The sequence below is a fragment of the Pogona vitticeps genome, chromosome 15 (genome assembly GCF_051106095.1).
Source record: "Pogona vitticeps strain Pit_001003342236 chromosome 15, PviZW2.1, whole genome shotgun sequence".
Lineage (NCBI taxonomy): Eukaryota > Metazoa > Chordata > Lepidosauria > Squamata > Agamidae > Pogona > Pogona vitticeps.
This window is the reverse complement of record NC_135797.1, coordinates 6,556,869-6,576,277: the sequence shown is the minus strand read 5'-3', so window position 1 is coordinate 6,576,277 and position 19,409 is coordinate 6,556,869. Positions and strand designations below refer to the sequence as shown.

The window sequence follows — 19,409 nt, the reverse complement described above, 5'->3', positions numbered from 1 at the left end:
ATATTTGCCATTTGTTTCCTTTTGTTGGATGATGGGGACTCCAAGCCCAAAGCCTGTCTCCTATCTCTCGGTTGGAGGGGCTACCTTTGAATGCAGCGGAAGATGATGTCCAGGCAGCAATACCGTTCCTCCTGTGAACCTAGTCTGTTTACCCATGTTAGTGGCGAGTAGTTGTGGCCATTTGTATTTTCTCCACTGTGGGCTTGCACAGACTGGCCCAAATCTTGACACGTGGGAAGGAGATCAGCAGGAATCACACGGATGTTCACTTCTAGGTTTTTTGGGGGGGAAAGCTGGGTTTCTCCCCCTCCCTTAAGTGAAATAGTGCGAGGAGAACCTCCAGATTTTTGGACCCACAGTTCTTGCTGGGCTTGTCTGACGTGAGCTACAATTCCCAGAGATCTGGGGTCTAGATTTCCATACCCTAATCTAGCAACAGATTGTTAAGAAGGCCTAAACTATATATACACTAACTTTCTCCTGTGCAAAACTGCAAATATTTCCCTATACCTATTTAAAAAGCAGTAAGGCTTAAAATAAAGCACATGACAAGGGGGAAGATGAAGTTGGAAGAATCCTCAAAATTTTAACTACCATAACCATTTAACACCTCGGTCCATTGAGGATCTTGGTGGGGTTTATCATTACAGGTCCCTTATTATGGCCCCCCCAGGTATAGTAATCAGTGTGTAGGTGCAGGTGGCCACCATTTCCAGCCTTCATCCTAAGAGTCTTGGCCAGTCCATAAGAACAGATGGGGAACAGGTGTTTTGCAAAGCTAACAGCTCTTCATGGCGCATCCCAGGCCGCACCGCCCACAAACACTTGGCGACATCCTAAGAAGGACAGCTTGAAACAATATCCTCTTGTGGAGAAAAATCCATTTATACTGTATATGGCTCAGGCAGTCTCCCCGTTACAACCCTGGCGCGATGACGTCACAATATTTACAATGACGTCACAGGCCAATTTCTGTGGGGAGGAGGGACCGGGGAGGGGGCGGAAGGAAAATGAAACTCTCCTCCCCCACCCCACTTTGGGAGCGCACGTGGGGAAGGGGGAAAGGCAGGAGGGGGAAAAAAAGGGAGGATTAAGTACTTCCGGTGCATTCAAAGAGGTAACCCGGAAGCGCTTCCTCGCGGCGTTCCAAGCGGGAAGATGGCGGCAGAGGAACCTCAGCAGCAGCCGGAGCCCCTCGGTGGGGATACAGATGGTAAATTGAGGAAAGGGGGGGTCTGGGTGCACCTGGAAGGGGGGGAATCCCTCCGCCCGGTGTGGAAAGCCCTCGTTTTTATCTTTCTTTTCCTCATGGCTACCCCCTCGTTCCGGCTTGGGGGGCCCCGTTGGTCTCCATGGGAACGGTGCTGTCCGGCCACTATTTCCCCCCCCCCTCAGCGCTTCCTACTTTGAGGAGACACGCGGGTCCCCTCACACACACACACTAGGCCTCGCGGTCTCCTTGGTAACGGCGCCCTCGCGCTCCTGGGGCGGCGTTGGAACCCCCCCACTCCGCCCTGGGTTCCCATGACAACGGCGCCCCCCCTCTCCCCTCCTTGGGCCCCCTCTTCGCTTCCCCTTTAAAGGACGAGGAAGGGCGCCGGGCCTTTCCCTCCCCACAGGCCGCAGCCCCACGGTTTCTATGGGGACGGGGCCCCCCTCTACCTCCCCCAGAAGAAGCACCTGAGGAGAAATTGGGGGGAAAGCTTCCCTTTTGAAGGGCGGAGGAAGAAGAAGCAACGCTCTCCCTTTTCGTTTTCCCCCTTCCTGAGGGAGCCTCACGGTTGAAATCCAGGTTAACTTATTACTATTTTTAACCCGTGATTTTGGTAGCTGCTTTTTTACAGCACCATGACTGTACATTTTTTTTTAAAAAAATCCAAAATAATTCCTCAGATGCTGCAGTGAAAAAAAAATTACAGAAAGATGGACATGTGGCTTTGTTTTAGAAGAAGAATTAAAAAGAAAAAAAACAACAACCCCCTTTAAATACCCGAAGAGTGGCTGCTTTATATAGGCCAGCCTTCCTCCACGTGGTGCTCAAGGGATGTATTAACCAGCAATCGTCAGTTGTTAAGACCACCAGTGCTTTCTGAGGTGGACAAAATTTGTTGTCCTCAACTGGCCTCGTGATAATCAGTGAATGAAGTGCAATTGGTAAGGACTTGGGGGCTGCAAAATCCGAGACGTGTGATATATTTCTGTCCTTCTGCTGGTGAAGTTTCTTGCTTAGATTGTTCCTCAGTATTCCTTCATCGGCTGGGCTTAATTTTAGAGCTTCTGGTAAGAGAGGACATCCCGGTCTTGACTAAAGCCTAAGCCGGTGGTAACAGATTTTCCGAGAAGAATGTTGTAGCACCTTAAAGAAAAAGAGATTTATTGTGGCAAATGCTTTTTGCTTATTCTTGATGCATCTGGTAATGTGGGCCCAGAACCAGGAAGCGATTCATTTCATCTGTTTTAAAAAAAATGATATTCTTCTTCTCTTTTTTCCCTTTAAGTAGGAGCTGAAGTAAAACTCATTCTAGCACTTACCAGAAGGTTTGTGGCATTTCTGAAGAAAACGTGAAGTTTATATACATGATCAGATACTTTATCAGGCACAGGTGTGGAGATAGTGTAGGTCAATGCCTGTCAATGCATTTATTTCAGCAAGCCCATTGTAGTTCATAAAACACTCAAGTGGATTTCTTTTTTAAAAAAATCAGTCTAAAAAAGAGCTTTAAGATGTTTTCTAATTATCAGTATGCATGTCATAGTACACTTAAAAAGGTGGTCATCAAATTTGGTTGAACAGGAGATATGGGAAAGAGAACAAATAGAAGAAGAAATGAAATGTAATGTACTTTAATGAGCCTTATAATGCAGTGGTTAAATTGCAGTACTGCACTGAAGAGTCTGCTCACGACCAGAGTACGATGGTGGGCTCAGGTAGTTGACTCAACCTTCCGCCCTTCTGAGGTTGATAAATTGAGTACCCAGTTTTGGGGGGGGGTTGCAATGTGTAGCTTGCACAATTAAATTATAAGCTGTCTGGAGATAGCTTTAAGCACTGTGGGCAGTATATATGCAGCACACTTTGCTTCAGTGATATATCTTAGGCAAAAGTTGAAGTTGAGAACCAAGATACTAAACCAAAGGTTTCAAATACTGGTTCTACTGATAAGGCTTAACGAGGGAACACGGGCAAAGAGGTTTATCAAGCAGGAGTCTCTAAGGCTGGCAGAACTCGTTTTCTGCCAGGTCCTACCCAACCCAACAGAGCTGCTATCACATTTTTGACCCTTTCTAGCTTTAAAGGCTACTTTATGGCAAGCAGAACTATAAAAGGTAAAGCCTTGCCCCACATTTTTATACCATTCATGAAAAAAGATTTTCCTGCTGGTTTTCAGCAAGGATATGCCATAGCCAATTAGCAAATCATTCATTTGCCACAAAATTCCCTGTTGCTGTTGTTCTGGGTGGTGAGGAGTTCACAACATTAGTGGCAAACAAAATGGACACAAAAAAAGATGATTCCCAGTGTTCCTCCCTAGGTTACACAAACATTGACTTTCCCGCTCCATACGCATGTGTGCCCTCTATTAGAATATCCGGCCATCTTGTTTCTTCCCTGCTTCATACTCCTCCATACATTTTGAAACTTTAGAGATTAAAACCACATGACTTCTGTGAAGACTTCTACACTTCTGTCTTCCCACACTCTTGCCCCCAGGATTTATGGAAATCTGAACAGCTTGAACTTCCAAGAAGAATCTTGTCTTTGTCTATATTTTTCCATCTATAAATCCTTCTCAACTCTTTTCTCCTTTTCTGTTCTGTGGAAAGGATTTCCTTCTTGAAACTGGCTTGAGAATACTTTTTCCCTCAGAAAAAAATCCCTGTAGATTTTTTTAATATATACTTCCACCTAGGTTGCAACTCCTCTGCACCGAATACTCTTTGATATATGTGCCATTGTTGTCCCTTGGCTTATGCCCTCTTTGCTTGTTGACAGTGTGGTTTGTTGTATTTGCATAGCAGTGAAGTATTAAAAGAAGGGATCCTTCCCAATGAAAAGATCAGTGCCTCTATTGAGCCACATTAACATGCCAGTAGGACCAAGGCCTGGAGACAATCCAGTGCCTTTAAAAAACCTTACAACGATTTTGTTTGCTATGGATTTGTTACATTTAATTGTGCCTTTCCTCTTATGAGCTCAAAAGTATCCCAAAGGCTGTTCTCTTTCTAACTTTTTTTTCTGATAAGATAGGTCAGGATGAGGAAAAGGTTGACTGATCCAGGGTGGATAAGTGGGATCTAGGTCCTATATTTCCAAAGTCTTGGCCCACCTTCTTAATCCCTCCATTGTACTGGCACTCTACTCATGATTTAAGCAGGTCATTTGCTCTGTTTGAGATTAGAATCTGACTCTGTTGACTATCTTCTGGCAGGCTTTTTATTAATATTAAAAGTATTTTAGGTGCTTATACAACAGAACCAGGTATTGATTCAGTTGAATTTACTGCAGGCCTTGGTGTCTCCACAGGAGGAGTCAGTTGGAAGAGAACGCCAGGGTGTGGGCTGACTGGGCGCCCTATTTAATTCCGTACTTCTTTGAGCTTTCTCTGTATGGGTTTCCTGAGGGAGATACTCTGAAGACTGAGCATGGTTAGGCTTGAGAAAAGAAGACTGAGTTGAGATATGATAGCATTTTTCAGATACTTGAAAGATAGTCATCCAGAGGAGGGGCAGAATCTGTTCTCAACCATCCCAGAGTGCAGGACACATCATAATGGGCTCAAGTTACGAAAAGCCAGATTTGAGTTGAATATCAGGAAAAAGTTGCTGACTGTTAGAGCAGTATGACAATGGAGCCAGTTACCTCAGGAGGTAGTGAATGCTTCAGTGATGGAGGAATTCAAGAGGAAGGTAGACATCCATCTATTCAATATACTTTGATTTGGATCCCTGCCTTGAGCGGGGAGTTGGACAGACTCAGTGGTCTTATAGGCACTTATTCGATTATTCGGTAATTGGAGGAAAAGAATTTGTGTTCCGTGTTCCTTAGTACATTCTTCGTGCGGTTTCTGAAGTAACAATTGATCTGAGCCGGGTTGCCAAATAGTTTTGCTCCTGTGCTTTTAAGGAGTTCTTGGCACATGATAGCCAAACTTTGCACCTCATTCCATTTCCATTCCAAGAAGAGGTTCCTCTGCTAAATCTGCCTGCTGGGAACGGTGTTGTGGAAGCATGATGATAATCCCTAGATAGAGGGTAGTTTTCCAGTAGTGTAGGTTCTGCTTGTGGTGTTTACTGCTTCTGCGTTTGGTGATTGTCCCGGGTTAAAGCTGTGTGTATCCAGGAGATGTAAGGGCCCCCACCTCTCCAACCCCCCACCAAACAATAAATAGATAGTGGTTAGCTTCCCCCCCAGTCTAAAAATACTTGTCTGTTCTTCTCTGCTGTTGTGCTGGTTTGCCACCAGAGTTTGCAGTGTCATTCATTTGACCTGTTTTGCAAATATGTCTTGTCTTAAATTATAGTTCATTTAATGCATCTTTAGCCAAGAATCAGAATTGACTGTTCATTGGTCCAGATTTAGAGGAAAGCTCCTTGGCGGAGTGGGGGGTAGGAAGGAATTTGTTCATCTTTGCCACTCTTCAGTTTCCTGAGAAGGGGAGGGGAAGCCCGGAAGGCTGCAAGCCCGCAGTCCCGACTGCAGGGGGGAAAAAAGGGGTTTGCGATGGTCTGATTCTTGCCTCACTGCAGTCGCATCCCAGCAGGCTGAGAGTCAGGGCATCCCCGTGCTGGCGATGATGTATGATATGGAACAGCCCCAGGTTGGGTTTCTCTGTTCTCTGCAGCATTGGCAGCTGCTGTGAGCAGAGGATGCCCGAAGGAGCCTAGAGGAAGGGGATCCGGGGCCGTGTTGCAAAAGCAGATAAACTTTCACGTGGGCTGTAATTTGACAGTGTGGGGGGTGGAGCGGGCGGGGAAACAGGAGGGCAGCGTTTTGGTGTTTGTGGTGGCGGGATCTGGATTTTCAGATGGATGCCCCCCTGGTGCCTGGGTGCAGGAGGGTGTCGGCAAGGCATGTTGTAAAAGCACTCTACCCGACGCAGCTTGTTTTGCTCATCCGGCGGGGATGGGCCTCTTGCTCAGCCCTCGGAGCTCAGTGCCGTAGAGGGGGCTGCAGGCCCCAGAGCTGCCGTGGAGGTGTGTGTGATTTTGTTTATTTGTGTGCATGTGTGTGTGTGAGAGAGAGAGCACACTTAGAGTTGATAGTGAACCAGTGTTCTGGGACTGTCGTTTATTGAAGGTTAATTCGTGAACGATGTTTTGTGTCCATGGTTGTAAGAATATTTTATGGTGAAAAAACGAAAAGCTAGGATGTGGTAGTTAAAGCTTAGGGCTGGGATTTGGGAAATCCATTTTCATTATCCCTCATAAAGTTATGAACTCCGCTGGCTGACCTTGGGCCAGCCATCCTTTCTTGGCTTGATCTACCTTGCAGGATTCTTGTCAGGATAAAAGAAGGACCCGGTGCCTTCTCCCGAGGTCCCTGAAGGAATGTTTGTGGGCCAGACAGACAGACATGTAAATAATGAAATAGATAAACAGTAAAACTTCACATACAAATTCCGGAATCCATTAGAGCTAAAAATTCTCAAAGTTCTGGGCCTCTCTCTCTCTCATTGTTATTTTGCTCTCTCTCTCTCTCTCTCAGTCCTTTAATTTTGTTGCGGTTAAATTCTTATGCTTGACTGACGATGGGTTTATTTTCATTTTGTCTTGAGCCCGGCTCAGCTCCTTACTTTTAAACTCTGGGAGACCATTGTAGACACTATTGAGACCAACCCAGTGTGACCTTTCTCAATGGCATTGTTCTCTTCTCTTTCAGGAGTGAATTGCTTGGCCTACGATGAAGCTATAATGGCCCAGCAGGATAGAATTCAGCAGGAGGTGAGCTCTCAGAAACACAGAGGTTGGCTTGCTTTGTGTTCTGGTGCTTGTTGATGGCAAGGGACTGCCGAAATACCAGCTCTTTCTTCAAAATTTGCAAAGATCCAGAAAAAAAGTGTACAGATGTCCTAGACTTCATTGTATTCCCTGTGTTGTCCTATCCTAGTGTCAGTCCAGAAAGCCCTCCTAATTTGTGCTGTGACTGTGCCCATAATTCCTTAGCTATGACAGCCGTTCTTAAAACTAAGGGATTAAAGAAACCTTGGTGTTTTGGGTGTCTTGCAACTGACTTCATCGGACTGTGGTGCCCCTGGAAGAACGTTGCGTCCTGTCGGGCCCTCAAGGCCTTCCTGTTATCTTGCAAGTCAGGCCCTTCCCCCTTCTCTTGGTGGGGTGAAGATATTAAGCCTGGTCTTAAATTAGTTTTTTTTTAAAATAAGTTTTATTGGTGACAAAAGATTTAAAATTTACAAGTCAATTCTTATACTTTTTCATAACTATAATTTAATAAATTAATATAATATAATAAATATTTCACAAATACTGTATTTATTATATATTATAATAATATAATAAATATTTCACATAGAAAGACTATGTATTAGTTGTATTCAACTTTGTATAGATTTCAACTGGAGGACACTTTACATTGATATTTTTGATTTCTTTGGGGCTGCTCTCTTAGCATTGATGATTCTTTCCAGAATTTTCTAAACTGGATTTTAGAATCCAAGGGTTTTGTGTGTGTGAGTCTGTGCGTGGGGTTAATGGAGACTGTATACTCTATGAAAGGATACCCATTATGCATTAAGATTCTCCCTCTCTCTTTTCCTGTCTTACTGTCATCAGTATTTTTGTTTGTTTGTCCAAAGTTGCCATTACTGATACCTACTCCATCCGTGTGCTTATGGATGGTTTTGGCACCCACTTTCAGATTCTCAAGCTGTCTGTTTTAATTGCTAACAACAGTATATTAATCAGGTAGAAAATAGAAATAATTCTCCATTGACTGACCACTTATTTCATTAATTTGCTCTGTTAGATCTTGCCAGTATTTGTGTACCTTTACACAAGGGTAAAGGGTTCCTTTGGCTTTGCATTCTGTCCGGCCCAACCGTGATGTTTCCTTACAGTATTTTGAAAGCTTTACTGGACTGTGGTGTCATCTATAAATTATTTTTAGAGTTAATTCTCATACATTTCCGTCTAAATCTAAGAAAGCTTTTTTGGCTCTAGATGAGTGTCTGGTGTCAGTAATGGACTGGATGAGGCTAAAAAAAAAGAAACTTAATCCAGACAAGAGAGAGGTGCACCTGTTCAGTCAAAAGGCAGGCCAGGGAATAGGGATGCAGCCTGTGAGGGGTTGCACTCCCTCTGAAACCACAGATGCACAGTTTGGGAGTATCTGAGCCCGCATGCCCAGGATTCAGTGGACACCAGGAGTATATATTTGCACAGTTAAAACCCGTGTTACATCCTGGCTGAGTTACTATAATGTGTTCTTTGGAAGGTGTTCAGAAACTTCAGTGGGTCCAAAATGCTACAGTGAGATGGTTAATGGGCTGGATGCAGGGATCACATAACCTTCCTGTTACAAGCAACTCCCCTGGCTGCCGATCTGTTTCCAGGCATAATTCAAACTGCTGGTTTTCACCTATAAAGCCCTAAATGGCTTGTGCCCCTACCTATCTCAAGGAAGGACTGTGTCTCCCTTTATGAGCCGGCCTGGGGGATAAGATCATTAAGAGAGACCTTTGTTTTAGTCCTACCACCTTCACAGGTATATTTGGTGGGGGCATGGGGGAGGGCCTTTTCTGGGGCTGCTCCCAGACTCCGGGACTCCCTCCCACAGGAGGCCAGACTGGCCCCGTCTTTGCTGTCCTTCTGCAAACAGGCAAAGACTTTTCTCTGCAGAGAGTTTTTTCCTTTCTGAGTCCTGAGCGGGGCGGAGTGTTGCGCCTTGTTGCTTTGAATGTGTTTTTGGTGTTGATTACTATTTCTGTATGTGACAGTTGTTTGATTCTTTCAAAAGTATTTGTATATATACTGTTTTTAGCTTTTAAATATTGCCTTTTAATAATGTAAGTCACTTTGGATCTTTTTCACTGAGAAAGGCAGGTAAAATATTTTACATCTCTCTCTCTCTCTTGCTGGTTAATGGACTGTGGGCTGGGGAGGTCTAAAATTGTGTTGTTGAGCACCATTGAATTGAGTATTTAAATATGTTTCTCAGGGTATATTTTGCCACTTCTGAGTGTCCTTATTTTGAATCTCCTAACCATATCATTTTGTGTCCTTTCTACTATCATTTGCACAGCAGCATATTTCTTTGAACTGTGTTAGTGGCTCTCAAAAATCTGTATTTTGTGCTGGGTTGGTTATTTTTTTCTTTTTGTTTTTTGTCTGTTTGTTTTGGTACAGCTGTAACTTGTGCTAAATGGTAACCAGTTGGCTTGTATGCTTTCTAGTTTTAAGTTTCACTTCCTTTGTTTTGATAACATCTCGATAATACCTTTGATTACAGACTAGTCTTAAATGACTGATTAAAGTTAGGGATAGCCAAAGTATGAATCATGAACTGGATTGAGCTTCAAGGCCATCATATAGTGGATAGGGTGACCCGAGTGTGAATCCCCACTTGCCCATGGATACTCGTGGGTGGGTGGGGGGCACAGGTAAAACCAACCCTTAAATATCTCACTTATTTTGAAAGCCATATAAGAGTTGCTGTAATACAGGTGTGACTTAACACAGAACCAACTTCCTCCAGCCCCAAATGGGGGAAGGGGAAATAGGCAATTGTGATCCTAGAAATTTCTAGTGTGCGCCATTAGCAATGTTCCCACTATGTTGTGCGTGCTTGCCCAGAGCTCCATTGTGGTTGCTCATGGGCAGCCGGTTTGTTTGCTTCCCCTTTTCAAACGAAGCCCTGCCCACCCTTACGCACGCAGAGCGAGGCTTCCATGCGGTGGGACTTAGAGGGAACATTGACCCTGAGCCATTGTGGGCTATTTCCCCATCCCCAGACCTATTTTAGGCCCAGGCATGCAACGGAGTGAGCTCCCGTCGCTTGTCCCAGCTCCCGCCAACCTAGCGGGTCGAAAGCATGCAAATGCGAGTAGATAAATAGGGACCACTTCGGTGGGAAGGTAACAGCGTTCCGTGTCTAAGTCGCACTGGCCATGTGACCACGGAAAGATTGTCTTCGGACAAACGCTGGCTCTATGGCTTGGAAACGGGGATGAGCACCGCCCCCCTGGAGTCGAACACGACTGGACAAAAACTGTCAAGGGGAACCTTTACCTGTACCTCCTTTTTCAAAATGCAAACTGACTGTGTGTGTGGGGGGGGGGTTTCAGTACTGGAAGCCCCTCCCCATTAACCCTCAGGGAAGGTGGCCCTAAATGGCAGTTTGTGCCCCCTAGAAAGGAACGTGTCTGTGATCAGCCACGTCTTGCTCCAGATAATTTTGCGTGAAGGAGGAGGCTCAGCCCCTGTTCTAGGAGGGGGGGTGCAGTTCTCCAGCATCCCGCGGAAGCTGCCTCTTGGCTCTTGGAATTTGCCTGCCTTTGACTTGAGCCACCTTTTGGTTTTCCTAATTCGTGCTCTTTCCCGAACAAGCGTTGGCGGAGGTGGTTGCTCTAGCAACTAAGTCATATCTATGTTCAGTGAAATTAGGCCTTTCTACCACCTGAGAACCTCATCCAGAACTTTGAACCATGCAGCTGACGTGCTTTCTGCCCTGCAGGCTCTGCTTCTGCCCCCATAAGAGCCCAAGGCATGTCTGTCTTGTCTGGCATTTCTGCCCCACAGTGGCTTTCCATAGGTCTGTGGGAAGCCCACCAGCAGGCATGCCGGCAGCAACTCTCTCCTGCTTGCGCTCTCCAGCATGTGGCATGAAGGCATGCTTTCATGTAATAGTTAGGGTTATTTCTCATGACCAGTAGCTTTATTTCCGAGGAATTAGTTTAACTTTAACTTTATTTTTATTTTATTTCATATATCTTACTTATGTTGACAGCCGTCACTGCTCTTTGGGGAAGTGTATTCCATGATTTTAACCTTACGTTGTGTGATCAAGCAATTCCTTTTCTTGAATCGTCTTCCACCTTGCATCTTTCTTGGATGCCTGGCCTCTCGTATCCACTGGAGGCCGCAGAGCTCAGCTGGGCTGCTAATAAAAGACATTTTGGAGCTCACCCATCCAAAGGGTCCCCCTAAGCCGGAGGTGGCTGGGTGGCACAGAACAGCCGCAAGAACAAACAGAGCTCAGAAAGTTACACTTTAAAACGAGATTGCTGCAGTGCTTCCTTTCGGCAGTTAGTTGTTATTGTTGGTGTGATTGTGGAAGTCATTTCTTGTGTCATGAATGATTAACACATTTCTTTGACTTGAACGGGAGGCCGAAAATAAAGGAGGGCTCCCCCTGTATCCCTCTGGTGGCAAATTCTAACATCGCCCCTTGGAAGGACTTTTTAAAACCCCACAAAAGATTACACAAAATAGCATTTCCCTTGTTACTCACTTTTTTAAAAAAAAAAAAAGGCTGAAATGTGTGTCAAAATATCTTCCAAATAGCTTAAAGTGTCCTCTAAAAGAAATGTAGGTATCTATGAGATAGTTCTAAAAACTACTGTACCGGTGTAAGTGCCTGCCACATTACTCGTTTACTCAAAAGGTAGCTAGCTGGAGGTGAGTACGTTACTTGTTACAATGGCAAAAAGCTGCTCCCCATCTGTTTTTAGTTCACCAGGTATAATTTTCTATGTCATTTGTGAAACTTTTGTTTGATACCTTTTCTCCTCATGTAAGATTATTTGCTGTGAACTTACTCCTTGTCCTTTCGCATCAGAAACAGATGCCGCCCGGCCCAGTCGCTCTCACCCGTTGCTTGTGGAAAGCGCTGTCCCTGCTCACTGAGTTCCCGTCACCCAAGGAGGGGCCCTTCCAGATGTTGTAGGAACCCCCCCTGTCAGCGCTTCCGTTGGGGAGGGGTGAGGGAGGTGGTCGTCCAGCAGTTTCAGGGGGCTGCCCATTTCTGACTTAATGCTGGTGTTATTTATCTCACCCTTGCTGTGGTCAAACCAGCTACATTCTGATAACCCTTCTGCACTCCACCCTGACACGCTTAAAATCTACAGATTTGGGGAAAGTAGCATCTTGCTGGGCTTCTCCATCACCCCTTCCCATGAACATCCTGCCTTTCTGAGTGGTTCTAGGGAGATGAGAAATGTACTGACAACTTTGTGATGTTGTGCTAGGGCTTGACGCAAGTATTTGGTGGTTGCCAGTTGACGAGCATGCATACATGCGCCTGCACTCCGATGCCAGTCATTTCTTACAATTATTGACTTGATTATGTGGTTGCAATATCACTGATCTCCTCCCCTCCCTCCCTCCCTGAAGTGAATAAAGGACATGGAAAAATACAGCCTTTGCCAAGAGACCCATGTACAGTGGTGCCTCGCTTGACAATGTTAATTCGTTCCAGCGAAATCGCTGTAGAGCGAAAACATCGTCAAGCGAAATAAAACCCATTGAAACGCATTGAAAACCAGTTCAATGCATTCCAATGGGCTGAATACCTGCTCATCCAGCGAAGATCCTCCATACGGCGGCCATTTTCGGTGCCTGTATAGTGAGGAATCTGTCTTAGAAAACGGGGGGGGGGGGGGGCATTTTGAAACCCGACGATCAGCTGTTTGCTGATCGTCGTAAAGCAAAAAATCGGTTTCCAAAACAGGGAACCGATCAACGTGAAGCGAAAAAACCCAATCTAAACATCGTTTTGCGATTGCAAAAACTTCAACGTTAAGCGGATTCATCATTAAACAATGTAATCGTCCAGCGGGGCATGACTGTATAGATAGAAATTCAGTGTTGTGTTCCCTATATAGTACTAGGCAGGAGCAGGGAGATGGACTCTCCCATTCACGTGCATCTCACATACCAAAATATTTCTTTTCAGATTGCCATCCAGAATCCATTAGTCTCTGAAAAGATGGAATTGTCAGTCCTATACAAAGAATATGCCGACGATGACCATGTCTATCAACAGAAGATCAAAGTAAGTAAGGGAGCCGGTCGCTTGCATCCACCTGTACAGATTGGAAAGACCAGCAGCAACAGTGAGAGGATTGGAGCAGGCTAGGAATACAGCTTCAATCATCTACAGCCAGCACTGTGTTAGCTAGGAAGGATGACAGGCTGTAATCACATACACAGTGAGGTTACCGGCTGCATTAGAACCTTTTCTCTGCATTGAAAAGTTAAGAATGTTGGCCTGCAAAGCTGGGGCAGGGAATCACTAAGGGAGGGTCTGAGTAAAGATATATGAAACTGAGGACAGTGTGAAGGAGGTGGATAAGAATCTGTTAGGCTCATAATATTGTAATTGGAAGTTGCCCAGTGGAACAGACAGGTCAGTAGATTAGGGACAGGCAGAAGTACAAGTCTTTGCACACAGCATATTAAATTCACAAAAGTTGTCTCTGTGCAGTGTAGCTGTACGTGGATTTTAAAATGGGCTTATATGAATGTGTAGCTGGCCGGATAGCTCAGTGAGTTAAGTGTCTGGCTGCAGAGCCAGAGGTTGGGACTCCAATTCCCCTCTGTGCCTTCTGGGAAAGGAGCCAGCCTGTGTGGGCTTGGGCAGTTCAGTTCTTAGAATTGTTGTTGATCACAAGGCTGTCATTCAGATGCAGATGCAAAAAAAGGCAAATCCTATTTTAGGCTGAATTAACCATAGTATCGTCTCCAAATCAGGTGTGCTAGTTTCCCTCTATGCAGCACTAGCTAGGCCTCATCTTGAATACTGTGTCCAGTTCTGGACACTACATTTTAAGAAGGATGCAGACAAACTAAAGCTGGTTCAGAGGAAGGCAACAAAGATGTTCGGCGGACTGGAAACTAAGCCCTGTGAGGAAAGACTGAAAGGGACTGGGCATGTTTAGTCTTGAGAAAAGAAGAGTAGGGTAGCACCTTTCAAATACTTGAAAGGCTGTCATTCAGAGGAGGGGCAGAGTCTGTTCCCACTCATCACAGCGTGTAGAACCACATAATAATGGACTCAAATTACAGGAAACCAGACCATGGTTGAATTTCAGGAAAAACTCCCTTACTGTTAGAGCAGTACAACAATAGAACCTGTTACCTCAGGAGGCGGTGAGTGCTCCAACACTGGAGGCATTCAAGAGACAACTAGGCAGTTGTCTTGTCAGGTATATTTTGACAATTTCTTTGTTGAGCAAGGGATGGATTTGATGGCCTTAGAGGCCCCTTCCAACTCCGTTATTCTAGGATCCTATAAGGTTAACAATAGGGCTGGGGAACATGTCGTCCTTTTTATTGTGTTGGGCTTCCTCTCTCCTCATTCCTCACCCTTGACTGTGTTGACTAAAGCTGAGGAACATTGCAGTCCATGTGTTCCCCAGTCCTGAACGGAGAGACGCCTCAATTCCAGAGACAGAGTTTACCTGAATCCCTGTTGCAGTAGGGGTGAAAAGTAGGGCAGGGTGATACTGTTTGGACGTTGAGCATCTGAGCTTTCTGGGGAAATGGGTCTTGGCACTGTTGGAAAGAGGGTGCCGGATTTGTTGGGAGCCTTGGCCAAATCCAGAAGGACTCTTTTGATGCTCTCGGACTCAGGATAGGAAGAGGCTGAAATATTGGAGGAAGAGTGCTGTGGCTTTGTGGTTGGTAGCCATGTGCCAATGCTGCCAGTGGCTGTAAAAGACTTTGTAACATGCTTAAAAATGAAGTTCTGGTTGAATTCTAAGCTAGCCTATGTTCAGATCTGTGTAGGGCAGGCTTAAGTGGCCAAAGGGAGGCAGCGCCAAGTCCTGCTGTGGGTTGCTAAACTCCTTGGACACGAACCCATCTCTGTTCCTCTCATTTCTCCCACACAGGATCTTCTGAAGAAGTATTCATATATACGGAAGACAAGGCCAGACGGCAATTGTTTCTATCGGGCGTTTGGCTTTTCCCACCTTGAGGCTCTGTTGGAAGACGGCAAGGAGCTACAGCGGTAGGACATGGGAGGGAGAGGACCCCAGTGGTCCAACACTTTGGACCTGTTGGCGCTTGCAATAGAGTAATGCTGGTGCGGGCTTGTGTTTTGTTTTCTTTGTTTTTGTCTTTATTATTGCCCGTAGCTTCAAAGAGGTGGCTGCCAAAAGCAAGGAAGTGTTGGTCTCCCAGGGCTTCACGGAATTCACCATTGAGGACTTCCACAACACGGTAAGAGCCCCCTCCCGCGCCCTGAGGCCTCAGCCTTTCCCAACCTGGCCTTCTCCAGATGTGTCGGGACTACAGATCTCGTCATTCTTGGCCAGCAGGGCCCTGGGCAGTGTTGACTGGATCATAGCTGGATCATTGAGTAGACCCAAACGCATCTGGGAGGCCTGAGGATGGAGACTGTTACTTTAGCAGAAAGAGGAATGTGTGGAGTCTGGGTCAAGAACCAGGCAAGACATTGCTGAGGTCAACAGAATGTGGGAGTAAAGGTGAATGACCTTCAAAACTTCCGTATCTTTTGTTTTAGTAGCCATTGTTCTGGAGTCTTTTTTGTTTGTTTGTTTGTTCGAGTTTTGTGTCTTCTCCCCTTACCAGTTACTGGCAGTTCTTAAATCTGTTTGTGGCCCTTTTAAATGCATGTTCTCTGCAGAACATGATTCTAGCCAAATTATACACCCGGGTATCAAAAATCCAGTGAAAAGTTATGAAGCTGTGTAGCTAAGAGTTGGGAGGCCCTGTGTTTGAATGCTTGACTTTCTCTCCCCCTCCTTTCTCATGGACAAAATGGTATTTAGGCCTAGCTATGCTGGCACAGAACAAACGCCGTATGTTTTGAAGGTGATCTGCCTCAAGTTAAGAAATGCCGTAGGCAGTGTCTGTTGCATGCTGGGTTTTGTGACTCAGTGTGCAGCTGAAAATGTCGGCAGTGATTTCTGAACTTGGGACAATTTGTCTCGAAACGTCACCCTGTTTGCATAGCTGCTCAAGAGGATTTGGGCCTTATCGTAGGCATAGTTCAGTGGGTGCTGCAGGAGGTCCCAAACCTTTGCTCAGACCAGTCTGTGGTCAGCAGTAATCCCCTTTGATCGTGACAGGACCTTTTCTCTCTAAATTCATATTGTGGTCTGTATAGAAGCCACATGTATTTTATTTTTACACCACGTTGCGTTTTCTGGCTCTGCCCGCTCGGAATATAGAATGTTGATATTTTGCCATCTCCTGGAACTCGTGGCGGAAGAAGAAGATGCCTCCCTAACCCAGACATTGGAAATGTTTTGCAGTCCAAGTGAAAGAGGTTCAAATAGGCACAACTATAAACACCTGGCGTGTTTGATCAGTAAGGAAGAAATGGAGGCTTGAACCTTTGAAAGGGCTGCATTTTCTGAGACCATGAGAAATCACGCCCTTTATGCTTGCGGGTTGGTGGGGGCGGCTTTTGTGGCTCTACACGTGGTCTTGGAACAGAGCTTCCGTCACTCTCCACTGAGTCGGCTGGTCTAGGCTTGGGTGCAGAGTCTGTCCACCTCTGGTCTGGAGGGAGCCCCTGCTCATGTGTAAGTGAATGTTGGGTCAAGAAGTCCTCATTTCTTGTCTACCCTCAGTGTGCTGCCAATCACCGTGGAAACACAAGATTTTCCTTAGCAGGGCTTCCCTCTCTCCCCCCCCCTTTTATTTTTAATTTTTACTCTCTCTGCACCCGGCATCCTTCATCACAATCCAGCTGGGTTTTGTCATGGGTGGAAGGACAATGTGCCGTCCCTTTTTGCATTTTGCTGGCTGTGCGCCAGGCCCCACGTGCCACTGCCTGACTCCAACCAAGCCATTTCGGGCCCACTACGGTGAACATGTGGAAGAATGGCTCACCCCGCTTCTGCCATTGCCTTTCCACAAGGACTCAACCCAACAGAACTGCCATAGGGTGGCCCTCAGTTCTTAAACACCTGCAGCCCTTTAGCCTTTTCTCACAGCAAAACTCCTCCAGGCCGCTGGGAAGGGTGTTTGACCGCAACTGTGTTATTTCTATCCAAAGAGACAAGCTGTTTGCGCCACCCACCCTGGACCCTTTCCTTTAGCTTTGGCTGCTGTTTTCCTTTGCAGTTCATGGATCTCATAGAGCAAGTGGAGAAGCAGACCACTGTGTCAGACCTGTTGGCCTCCTTCAACGACCAGAGCACCTCAGATTACCTTGTCGTGTACTTGCGGCTCCTGACGTCGGGATACCTGCAGCGTGAGAATAAGTTTTTTGAACACTTCATCGAGGGAGGACGCAGCATAAAGGAGTTCTGTCAACAGGTCAGGAGGACCGGGGGGGGGGGGCTGGGAAGGGAAGCCTTCAGGGTGGAGGGGATGAGCCCCGAGGCTGATCTGGCCCTTCAGCTTTTTCTCGACTCTCAAAGAGGATGTTCCTCACGACCCAACAATGTTCCAATGTGGAAATTGTAAACGTGCTGTCTTCCAGAATTTCTGATCATTGGGGGAAAAAAAGAGAAGAGCAGGATGATATGTGCCCAGCCTGCTGGCGGAAGACCCTCAGGCAGGCCTTCTAGTTCCCGGAGAGAGAACCTCCTTTGTGCACAGCTGGCCCCTTTAGTGGTAGAAAGGCTTTCCTGCTTGAGAGTCTCCCCCCACTGCACTAGAGGCCTGGTGCTGATCAGGCCAAGCCTGTGAGTTCTAGGCCCAGTGGCCTTTTGGAGGTGGAGGCTTCCTCCTGTCAAGAGGGCTCGTCATTCGATGGTAGAGCTCCTGCGGTTTGCACACAAGGTCCCAGCGTCCCCAAAGGGGCCTGAGCCGAGATAGCTGTGCAAACGTGCTGGGAAGCCTTGGCTGTCCCAGGAGGAAAGCACTTACATTAGTGGACTGACAGGGTGTAAAAGGCAGCTCTCTTGTGTTCTGGTTGGTCATCATTGCATGGAATATAAGCAGAGCCACCTCACCTAAGTTACCTGCCTCGTCCAAGCCCTCTTAATGTTTGGTAGTGGGAATGCTGTGCCGTGAATGGTTTAGTGTAGGCCTTAAAGTCGTAACTTGATGGGCAGGTTTACCGTGGACTCTATCCAGCCTTGGTTCTGTCTTCATCAGTATCTGGCACAGAGACCGGGGAGCCCTCGGATACACACACAAGGCTCTTGTGCATTTTGTGTGGTTGTGAGATTCCCCAAGCCAAGCACAGAGTAGAGTAGGTGGCCTCCTGGAAATTGGCCTGGTGACATTTTTTTACCGTCATGTGTGTCGTTCCTGGGATGACAGGATTGCTGAGGTGCCTGGAGCGTGGCCCATGGGAGCGTGGGAAGCTCAGGGCAAGGGGTTTACGGGGCGCAGTTGGGCTGGGCTGGGCGGCCCCTGGCAGCCCCTGCGGGCGAGACCTCACCCTGCCTGTGCCTGCCCTCTCTCTCTCTCTCGGCAGGAGGTGGAGCCCATGTGCAAAGAGAGCGACCACATCCACATCATCGCGTTGGCCCAGGCCCTCAACGTCTCCATCCTCGTGGAGTACATGGACCGGGGCGAGGGCGGGACCACCAACCCCCACGTCTTCCCTGAGGGCTCGGAGCCCAAAGTGTATCTACTGTACAGACCAGGACACTACGACATCCTGTATAAATAGAGGGCGGGGCAGCCTGGCTGGTGAGCCACGCCCCCTTTCTTCTCTCTCTCTCTCTCTCTCTCTCTCTCTCTCATATCTTCCGTCTTGCCCACGTTTCCCCGCCCACCCGCCGGGCAGCATCGTCTGTGGTTGTAAATGGTGATCGCTCTTGCTGACATCTCGCTCACTTGGTTTGTTATTATTATTATTATTTTCTCCTTTTGTTGTTACACTTACACACTTCTGTGTTTTATTAAAGGGGATGCCGGTGAAACAGTCTTCCTTGCTCGTAGCCTCTCCCTGGTGCTTATTTTTTTTTGGGGGGGGTGAGTGGACCTCCTTCTCTCCCTTCTAGGGCAGCCCCTGGGAAGCAGAGCGTCTGGCGGCTGATCACCCTTTGGTACAAGCCCCTGCTTGCAAAGTATGTGGCAGCCAATAATGGTCTTTTGACAGATTCCTTGTAAGGCATCCGCCCATCCCTGCAGAGTCTGGCAGCTGCCACGCTGGAGGCCAGAGCTGTTTTAAGCGGCAGGACCCTCGCCCTCAGGCTTGCAAAGGTGACCTCTGGGGAGTAGGCCCCCTCCACCACACCCCCATAGCCCCCATCCAGGCTTCCTTGCTTCTGTCTAACTCTCTGCCCATTTTTGCACCACTCAATGGATGCAGAAGAAGTCTGCGCCTGTTACGTATTTCTGACCAAATTAACTGGCATAATTTTCAAGTTTAGGATTAGGATTTGCTCAGCAGGGAACCGTCCGTTTTTAATTTTGTTTAATCTCTGAAGAGTGCAATTTGTTGCAGGGGCTTTCCCCAGTAAGGGGCAGTAACATCGGAGCCTGTTTGAGCCTCTGACGACCCAGAATCGGAGGAC

The 19,409-nt window shown here is 46.8% G+C and overlaps 1 protein-coding gene across 1 annotated transcript; it reads left to right on the top strand.

Moving 5' to 3' along the window:
- The first annotated feature begins 1,021 nt into the window (after positions 1–1,021).
- On the top strand, positions 1,022–18,817 carry OTUB1 (OTU deubiquitinase, ubiquitin aldehyde binding 1). The gene is made up of 7 exons (XM_020804770.3): positions 1,022–1,213; positions 6,881–6,942; positions 12,911–13,009; positions 14,850–14,968; positions 15,096–15,180; positions 17,056–17,250; positions 18,362–18,817. The coding sequence occupies exons 1-7, from the start codon at positions 1,159–1,161 to the stop codon at positions 18,557–18,559; spliced, it is 813 nt and encodes a 270-aa protein (XP_020660429.1). The 5' UTR covers positions 1,022–1,158; the 3' UTR covers positions 18,560–18,817.
- Positions 18,818–19,409: the final 592 nt, after the last annotated feature.

Coding starts and splice junctions, on each gene's coding strand:
- OTUB1 (XM_020804770.3), top strand. CDS start 1,159: ATGGCGGCAGAGGAACCTCAGCAGCAGCCGGAGCCCCTCGGTGGGGAT. Junction 1,214..6,880: donor CCTCGGTGGGGATACAGATG/GTAAATTGAGGA, acceptor CTTCTCTTTCAG/GAGTGAATTGCTTGGCCTAC. Junction 14,969..15,095: donor GACGGCAAGGAGCTACAGCG/GTAGGACATGGG, acceptor TATTGCCCGTAG/CTTCAAAGAGGTGGCTGCCA.